General features: G+C 42.4%; 1 protein-coding gene across 1 annotated transcript in view; it reads left to right on the top strand.

Annotated features, from left to right (window-relative positions):
* The window catches only part of LOC121847384 (protein phosphatase 1K, mitochondrial-like), a 29755-nt gene that overhangs the window by 17436 nt on the left and 2319 nt on the right, over positions 1-10000 (top strand). The window contains exons 5-6 of the mRNA XM_042328043.1: positions 3452-3617; positions 5501-5645. Coding sequence (XP_042183977.1) covers positions 3452-3617; positions 5501-5645 — 311 coding nt within the window. The remainder of the gene's footprint in view (positions 1-3451; positions 3618-5500; positions 5646-10000) is intronic.

Raw genomic sequence — 10000 nt, 5'->3', positions numbered from 1 at the left:
CATTCTGTATACTTCTGGCCCTTCTTTGGACACTGTGTTAACAACCCTCCAGGCAAGCTTCAATGCCATACAACTCTCCTTCCGTGGCCTCCAATTGCTCATAAATACAAGTAAAACTAAATGCATGCTCTTCAACCGATTGCTGCCTGCACCTGCCCGCCTGTCCAACATCACTACTCTGGACGGCTCTGACTTAGAATACGTGGACAACTACAAATACTTAGGTGTCTGGTGTCTGGTTAGACTGTAAACTCTCCTTCCAGACCCATATCAAACATCTCCAATCCAAAGTTAAATCTAGAATTGGCTTCCTATTTCGCAACAAAGCCTCCTTCACTCATGCTGCCAAACATACCCTTGTAAAACTGACCATCCTACCAATCCTCGACTTTGGCGATGTCATTTACAAAATAGCCTCCAATACCCTACTCAATCAATTGGATGCAGTCTATCACAGTGCCATCCGTTTTGTCACCAAAGCCCCATATACTACCCAGCACTGCGACCTGTACACTCTCGTTGGCTGGCCCTCGCTTCATACTCGTCGCCAAACCCACTCCACGTCATCCTCAAGACCCTGCTAGGTAAAATCCCCCCTTATCTCAGCTCGCTGGTCACCATAGCAGCACCCACTTATAGTAATATAGTATAGTATATTATAGAGCAGTATAGTATATAGTATAGTATATTATAGAGCAGTATAGTATATAGTATAGTATATTATAGAGCAGTATAGTATATAGTATAGTATATTATAGAGCAGTATAGTATATAGTATAGTATATTATAGAGCAGTATAGTATATAGTATAGTATATTATAGAGCAGTATAGTATATATAGTATATAGTATACTATAGTATATTATAGAGCAGTATAGTTAGTATTGTATATTGTATATAGTATACTATAGTATATTATAGAGCAGTATAGTATATAGTATAGTATATTATAGAGCAGTATAGTATATAGTATAGTATATTATAGAGCAGTATAGTATTTTGTATAGTATATTATAGAGCAGTATAGTATATAGTATAGTATATTATAGAGCAGTATAGTATATATAGTATATAGTATACTATAGTATATTATAGAGCAGTATAGTTAGTATTGTATATTGTATATAGTATACTATAGTATATTATAGAGCAGTATAGTATATAGTACACTATAGTATATTATAGAGCAGTATAGTATATAGTATAGTATATAGTATACTATAGTATATTATAGAGCAGTATAGTATATAGTATAGTATATAGTATACCATAGTATAGCGCAGTATAGTTAGTATTGTATATTGTATATAGTATACTGTAGTATATTATAGAGCAGTATAGTATATAGTATAGTATAATACAGAGCATAATAGGTTGTATAATATATAGTCTAGTATAGTATAGAGCAGTATAGTTAGTATTGTATATAGTATAGTATATAGTATACTATAGTATATTGTATAGAGCAGTATAGTATAGTACAGAGCAGTACAGTTCGTATTGTGTATAGTATAGTATAGAGCAGTATAGTTAGTATTGTATATTGTATATAGTATACTATAGTATATTATATAGTACAGAGCAGTATAGTTAGTATTGTGTATAGTATAGTATAGAGCAGTATAGTTAGTATTGTATATTGTATATAGTATACTATAGTATATTATAGAGCAGTATAGTATATAGTATAGTATATTATAGAGCAGTATAGTATATAGTATAGTATAATACAGAGCATAATAGGTTGTATAATATATAGTATAGTATAGTATAGTATAGAGCAGTATAGTTAGTATTGTATATAGTATAGTATATAGTATACTATAGTATATTGTATAGAGCAGTATAGCATATAGTATAGTATATTGTATAGTATAGAGCAGTATAGTTTATTGTATATAGTAAAGTATATGGTATACTATTGTATATCGTATAGTATAGTACAGAGCAGTATAGTTAGTATTGTGTATAGTATAGTATAGTACAGAGCAGTATAGTTGGTATAGTACAGTATATAGTATAGTTAGCATAGCAGATGTATAGTTATAATAGTTGGTATAGTATATAGCATAGTATAGTTGGCATAGTATAGGTAGTATAGTATATAGTATAGTATAGTTGTATATTATATAGTATAGAGAAGTATACTTAATGTAGTGTAGTATATTGTATAGAGCAGTATAGTTAGTATAGTATATATCAGTATAGTTAATATAGTATATAGTATGGTGTAGATCAGTATATTTAGTATAGTATATATTGGTATAGTATATATTAGTATAGTATACAGTAAAGTATACTATAGAGCCGTATAGTATAGAGCAGTATAGTTGGTATAGTATATAGTATAGATCAGTATAGTTAGTATAGTATATAGCAGTATAGTTAGTATAGAATATGATATAGTATAGTGCACTATAGTTAGTATATAGTATAGTATATAGTAGCGTTAGTATAGTATATAGTACATTATATCGTATAGGGCAGTATAGGTAGTATAGTATATAGTATATAGTATATATTATATACTGTACAGTATAGATCGGTAAAGTTAGTATAGTATATAGTATAGTTAGTATTGTATATAGTATAGTATATAGTGGCGTCAGTATAGTATATGGTATAAATCAGTAAAGTTAGTATAGTATATAGTATGTTTAGTATTGTATATAGTATAGATTGGTAAAGTTAGTATAGTATATAGTATAGTTAGTACTGTATATAGTATAGTATATAGTGGTGTTAGTATAGCATATGGTATAAATCAGTAAAGTTAGTATAGTATATAGTATAGTTAGTACTATATATAGTATAGTATATAGTGGTGTTAGTATAGTATATGGTATAAATCAGTAAAGTTAGTATAGTATATAGTATAGTTAGTACTGTATATAGTATAGTATAGTATAGTATTGAGCATATTACAGTCCAGTACCATGTGGTATGTGTGACTACTTGCAGTCATGTAATCAATTGGACACTAGGCTACTCCACCTGCCTCTATCTAACACCTCTCTCTCTCTCGCACTTTCTGTCTATCTCTGTCTCTCCCTCCATCTCCCTCTCTCTCTCTGTTCTCTCTCTCTGTTCTCTCTCTTTCTCTCTCCCACCATCTCTCTGTCTCTCTCTCTCTCTCTCTCTCTCTGTCTCTCTCTCTCTGTCCTCTCTCTCTCTGTTCTCTCTCGCTCTTTCTCTCTCTGTCTATCTCTGTCTCTCCCTCCATCTCCCTCTCTCTCTCTCTCTCTCTGTCCTCTCTCTCTCTCTCTCTCTGTCCTCTCTCTCTCTCTCTCTATCTCTGTCTCTCCATCCATCTCTCTCTCTGTCTCTCCCTCCCACCATCTCCATCTCTGTCTCTCTCTCTCTGTCTATCTCTGTCTCTCTCTCTCTGTCTCTCTCTGTCTCTCCCTCCATCTCTCTCTCTCTCTCTCTCTCTCTCTCTTTCTGCCCCCAGCTTCCTTCCTGACTGCGGGGACCACGGCGACAGTTGCCATTTTACGAGACGGTGTGGAGTTGGTGGTTGCTAGCGTGGGGGACAGCCGAGCGTTGCTATGCAGGAAGGGGCGGGCCAAGAAACTCACAATTGACCACACCCCTGACCGGAAGGACGAGAGACAGAGGTTTAAACCTGAACCTATACATCTATTGTAGAAGTTAAGAGAGAGAGAGAGACAGATAGAGAGAAAGAGAGAGAGCGAGAGAGACAGAGAGAGGGGGGTACAGTGACGGGGTACAGTGACGTGTGTGCGTGTGGGGGGGGCTGGACCAAGTACATGCGGTGCATTCGGAAAGTATTCAGACCCCTTCCCCTTTTTTTAAAACCTTTTTTTTGTACCCCTTTTTCTCCCCAATTTCATGGTATCCAATTGTTTAGTAGCTACTATCTTGTCTCTTCGCTACAACTCCCGTACAGACTCGGGAGAGACGAAGGTTGAAAGTCATGCGTCCTCCGAAACACAACCCAACCAAGTGGTTAAGGGCGATGTACTGCAGCGCCAGCTATGCCACCAGAGACTCTGGGTTCGCGCCCAGGCTCTGTCGTAACCGGCCGCGACCGGGAGATCCGTGGCGGTCTGGGCGCAGTGCCCGCTAACCAAAGGTTAGCCGGGTGCACGGTGTTTCCTCCGACATATTGGCTTCTGGGGAGGAAGCAGTGACATTTCAGTCGCTGTTGACGTGTCTAGTGTTGTGTCATCCGCATACAAAGACACACGAGCTTTACTCGTTAGTAAAAATTGAAAAAAGTAAGGGGCCTAGACAGCTGCCTGGATTATGTTGTAGAAGAAAGGTAACTCTTTATCCACATTATAGCAGGGGGTGTAAAACCATAACACATACGTTTTTCCAGCAGCAGACTGTGATCGATAATGTCAAAAGCCACAAAAACAGCCCCCACCATCTTTTTATCATCAATTTCTCTCAGCCAATCATCAGTCAAAAAAAATTAAAAAATTAAAAAGTGCTGTGCTTGTTAAATGTCCATCCCTATAAGCGTGTTGAAAGTCTGTTGTCAATTTGTTTACTGTAAAATAGCATTGTATCTGGTCTAACACAATTTTCCCAAAACTTTACTAAGGGTTGGTAACTTTCTTTATTTAATTTTTTTACTTAACCTTTATTTAACTAGGCAATTCAGTTAAGAACAAATTCTTATCTACAATGACGGCCTACCCCGGCCAAACCCGGACGACGCTGAGCCAATTGTGTCCCGCCCTTTGGGATCACGGCTGGATGTGAACCAGGAACTGTAGTGACACCTCTTGCACTGAGATGCAGTGCCTTAGACCGCGCCGCCACCTGGGAGCCCGAGAGAGCAACAGGCTGATTGGTCGGCTCTTTGAGCCAGTAAAGGGGGCTTTACTATTCTTGGGTAGCGGAAATAAATGTAGCTTCCCTCCAGGCCTGAGGACAAATACTTTCCTTTAGGCTTAGGGGTGCTGGACCAAGTACACACTCGGGGGAGGGGGTTTGGGGACGGTATGTGTGTGCCAAGTATTTACTTAAAGTGGGGTGTTGGGGGGTGGTGAATGTTATGTATGCTTGGTCTCTCTCCAACAACCGAACACAGCAGTGGTTTCATCTTGTGAAGTGGTCTAGGTCTGGCTAATGCACAGTTTCTAAACCCAGGGGTGGTGGGAAGACTAAGTCGGGGTCAATGTAGAGTAACATTCAAACATGTAACATTTAGAAAAGACTATGATGTGACTGGAGCTGGACCAAGTACATATTAAGGTTCATGCCAGGGTTGTTCTCTCAACTAGGATCAAACGTAACGGTGTGGTTCTGTAACATCAATGTTCAACTCTGGTCTCTTTTCCTCGCTCTCTACCCCTGCAACCCCCCTCTTGCCTCTCCCTCTCCCCTCTCTCCCCTTTCTCTCCCCCCTTTCTCTCTCCCCCTCTTTCTTTCTCTCCCCCTCTTTCTCTCCCCCTCTTGCTCTCTCTCTCTCTCTCTCTCTCTCTCTCTCTCTCTCCCTCTCTCTTCCTCTCTCTCTTCCCTGCAGGATAAAGCTGAGTGGAGGGTTCGTAACGTGGAATAGTCTTGGTCAGGCTAACGTTAATGGGAGGTTAGCGATGACACGCAGCATTGGAGACTTTCACCTCAAGAACACTGGAGTCATTGCCCTGCCAGAGACACAACGGATCAACGTGAGTTATTAACAGGTTATCAAAATGAATATACATCATATTACAAACTGAACATCATCAACTCAGATTCAAGCTCTGAAAACTAGACTATAATGGTGACAATGATGATGGGGGTGGTGATGGTGGTGATGATGATGGTGATAATGGTGGGGATGAAGGTGGTGATGGTGATGATGATGGTGGTGGTGGTGGTAATGGTGATGGTGGTGATGATGTAATGGTGATGATGATCTAATGGTGATGGTGGTGATGATGTAATGGTGATGATGATGTAATGGTGATAATGTAATGGTGATGATGGTGATGATGTAATGGTGGTGGTGGTGTTTTTAATTTTTTTAATTGACTTTTTATTTCACCTTTATTTAACCAGGTAGGCTGGTTGAGAACACCTTTATTTAACCAGGTAGGCTAGTTGAGAACACCTTTATTTAACCAGGTAGGCTAGTTGAGAACACCTTTATTTAACCAGGTAGGCTAGTTGAGAACAACTCCTCATTTGCAACTGCGACCTGGCCAAGATAAAGCATAGCAGTGTGAACAGACAACACAGAGTTACACATGGAGTAAACAATTAACAAGTCAATAACACAGTAGAAAAAAAGTGAGTCTATATACATTGTGTGCAAAAGGCATGAGGAGGTAGGCAATAAATAGGCCATAGGAGTGAATAATTACAATTTAGCAGATTAACACTGGAGTGATAAATGATCAGATGGTCATGTACAGGTAGAGATATTGGTGTGCAAAAGAGAAGAAAAGTAAATAAATATAAACAGTTTGGGGATGAGGTAGGTGAAATTGGGTGGGCTATATACTGATGGACTATGTACAGTTGCAGCGATCGGTTAGCTGCTCAGATAGCAGATGTTTGAAGTTGGTGAGGGAGATAAAAGTCTCCAACTTCAGAGATTTTTGCAATTCGTTCCAGTCACAGGCAGCAGAGAACTGGAAGGAAAGGCGGCCAAATGAGGTTTTGGCTTTAGGGATGATCAGTGAGATACACCTGCTGGAGCGCGTGCTACGGGTGGGTGTTGCCATCGTGACCAGTGAACTGAGATAAGGCGGAGCTTTACCTAGCATGGACTTGTAGATGACCTGAAGCCAGTGGGTCTGGCGACGAATATGTAGCGAGGGCCAGCCGACTAGAGCATACAGGTCGCAGTGGTGGATGGTATAAGGTGATTTAGTAACAAAACGGATGACACTGTGATAAACTGCATTGAGTTTGCTGAGTAGAGTATTGGAAGCTATTTTGTAGATGACATCGCCGAAGTCGAGGATCGTTAGGATAGTCAGTTTTACTAGGGTAAGTTTTGCTGCGTGAGTGAAGCAGGCTTTGTTGCGAAATAGCTCGTTTGGAGGTTAGAAAGCACAGTGTCCAAGGAAGGGCCAGAAGTATACAGAATGGTGTCGTCTGTGTAGAGGTGGATCAGGGAATCGCCCACAGCAAGAGCAACATCATTGATATATACAGAGAAAAGAGTCGGCCCGAGAATTGAACCCTGTGGTACCCCCATAGAGACTGCCAGAGGACCGGACAACATGCCCTCCGATTTGACACACTGTACTCTGTCTGCAAAGTAGTTGGTGAACCAGGCAAGGCAGTCATTAGAAAAACCGAGGCTACTGAGTCTGTCGATAAGAATATGGTGATTGACAGAGTCGAAAGCCTTGGCCAGGTCGATGAAGACTGCTGCGGTTATGATATCGTTTAGTACCTTGAGCGTGGCTGAGGTGCACCCGTGACCAGCTCGGAAACCGCATTGCACAGCGGAGAAGGTACGGTGGGATTCGAGATGGTCAGTGACCTGTTTGTTGACTTGGCTTTCGAAGACCTTAGATAGGCAGGGCAGGATGAATATAGGTCTGTAACAGTTTGGGTCCAGGGTGTCTCCCCCTTTGAAGAGGGGTCTGACCGCGGCAGCTTTCCAATCCTTGGGGAGCTCAGATGATACGAAGGAGAGGTTGAACAGGCTGGTAATAAGGGTTGCGACAATGGCAGTGGACAGTTTCAGAAATAGAGGGTACAGATTGTCAAGCCCAGCTGATTTGTATGGGTCCAGGTTTTGCAGCTCTTTCAGAACATCTGCTATCTGGATTTGGGTAAAGGAGAAGCTGGGGAGGTGTGGGCGAGTAGCTGTGGGGGGGGGGCTGTTGGCCGAGGTTGTAGTAGCCAGGAGGAAGGCATGGCCAGCCGTTGAGAAATGCTTGTTGAAGTTTTCGATAATCATGGATTTATCGGTGGTGACCGTGTTACCTAGCCTCAGTGCAGTGGGCAGCTGGGAGGAGGTGCTCTTGTTCTCCATGGATTTATCGTGGTGACCGTGTTACCTAGCCTCAGTGCAGTGGGCAGCTGGGAGGAGGTGCTCTTGTTCTCCATGGATTTATCGGTTGTGACTGTGTTACCTAGCCTCAGTGCAGTGGGCAGCTGGGAGGAGGTGCTCTTGTTCTCCATGGATTTATCGGTGGTGACTGTGTTACCTAGCCTCAGTGCAGTGGGCAGCTGGGAGGAGGTGCTCTTGTTCTCCATGGATTTATCGGTGGTGACTGTGTTACCTAGCCTCAGTGCAGTGGGCAGCTGGGAGGAGGTGCTCTTGTTCTCCATGGACTTTACAGTGTCCCAGAACTTTTTGGAGTTAGAGCTACAGGATGCAAATTTCTGCTTGAAAAAACTAGCATTTGCTTTCCTGACTGACTGCGTGTATTGGTTCCTGACTTCCCTGAACAGTTGCATATCGCGGGGACTATTCGATGCTATTGCAGTCCGCCACAGGATGTTTTTGTGCTGGTCGAGGGCAGTCCGGTCTGGAGTGAACCAGGGGCTATATCTGTTCTTAGTTCTGCATTTTTTGAATGGAGCATGCTTGTCTAAGATGGTGAGGAAGTTACTTTTAAAGAATGACCAGGCATCCTCAACTGACGGGATGAGGTCAATATCCTTCCAGGATACCCAGGCCAGGTCGATTAGAAAGGCCTGCTCGCAGAAGTGCTCGCAGAAGTGTTTTAGGGAGCGTTTGACAGTGATTAGAGGTGGTCGTTTGACCGTGGACCCGTAGCGGATACAGGCAATGACGCAGTGATCACTGAGATCCTGATTGAAGACAGCAGAGCTGTATTTGGAGGGCAAGTTGGTCAGGATAATGTCAATTAGGGTGCCCATGTTTACGGATTTAGGGTTGTACCTGGTGGGTTCCTTGATGTTTTGTGTGAGATTGAGGGCATCTAGCTTAGATTGTAGGACTGCCGGTGTTAAGCATATCCCAGTTTAGGTCACCTAACACAACAAACTCTGAAGCTAGATGGGGGTGATCAATTCACAAATGGTGTCCAGGGCACAGCTGGGAGCTGACGGGGGTTGGTAGCAGACGGCAACAGTGAGAGACTTATTTCTGGAGAGAGTCATTTTTAAAATTAGTAGTTCGAACTGTTTGGGTATGGACCTGGAAAGTATGACAGACCTTTGCAGGCTATCTCTGCAGTAGATTGCAACTCCGCCCACTTTGGCAGTTCTATAATGTTCTAGATAGGTATGGAAATCTCAGAATTTTTGGTAGCCTTCCTAAGCCAGGATTCAGACACGGCAAGGACATCAGAGTTGGCGGAGTGTGCTAAAGCAGTGAGTAAAACAAATTTAGGGAGGAGGCGTCTGATGTTAACATGCATGAAACCAAGGCTATTATGGTTACAGAAGTCATCAAAAGAGTGCGCCTGGGGAATAGGAGTGGAGCTAGGCCCTGCAGGGCCTGGATTCACCTCTACATGACCAGAGGAACAGAGGAGGAGTAGGATAAGGGTACGGCTAATCCCAGGGACTGGGATTAGAGAATTTGGCCAGTAACACAAAAGGTTCCTAGTTTTAATCCCTGAGATGACAAGTTAAAATATCTGTCCATGTGCCTTTGAGCAAAACAAACTTCTCTCCAGTGTCAGTTGATAATGGCTGGCCAAGGGACAACTCGTTATGAAACGAAACATTACATCACTGCAGGGTCTCGGTTTACCTCCACATCACCCGAGGAACAGAGGAGGAGTAGGATGAGGGTGCCTGGGGACATGCAGGGCCTGGGTTTACCTCCACATCACCCGAGGAGCAGAGGAGGAGTAGGATGAGGGTGCCTGGGGACATGCAGGGCCTGGGTTTACCTCCACATCACCCGAGGAGCAGAGGAGGAGTAGGATGAGGGTGCCTGGGGACATGCAGGGCCTGGGTTTACCTCCACATCACCCGAGGAGCAGAGGAGGAGTAGGATGAGGGTGCGGCTAAAAATGTGATGATGTAATGGTGGTGATGATGATGATGATGATGATGATGATGTAATTTTGGTGGTGGTGATGATGATGATGCAATGGTG

The sequence above is a fragment of the Oncorhynchus tshawytscha genome, linkage group LG10 (assembly GCF_018296145.1).
Source record: "Oncorhynchus tshawytscha isolate Ot180627B linkage group LG10, Otsh_v2.0, whole genome shotgun sequence".
Classification (NCBI taxonomy): Eukaryota; Metazoa; Chordata; class Actinopteri; order Salmoniformes; family Salmonidae; genus Oncorhynchus; species Oncorhynchus tshawytscha.
The sequence above is the reverse complement of the archived record's forward strand: the minus strand, read 5'-3'. Positions and strand labels throughout refer to the sequence as shown.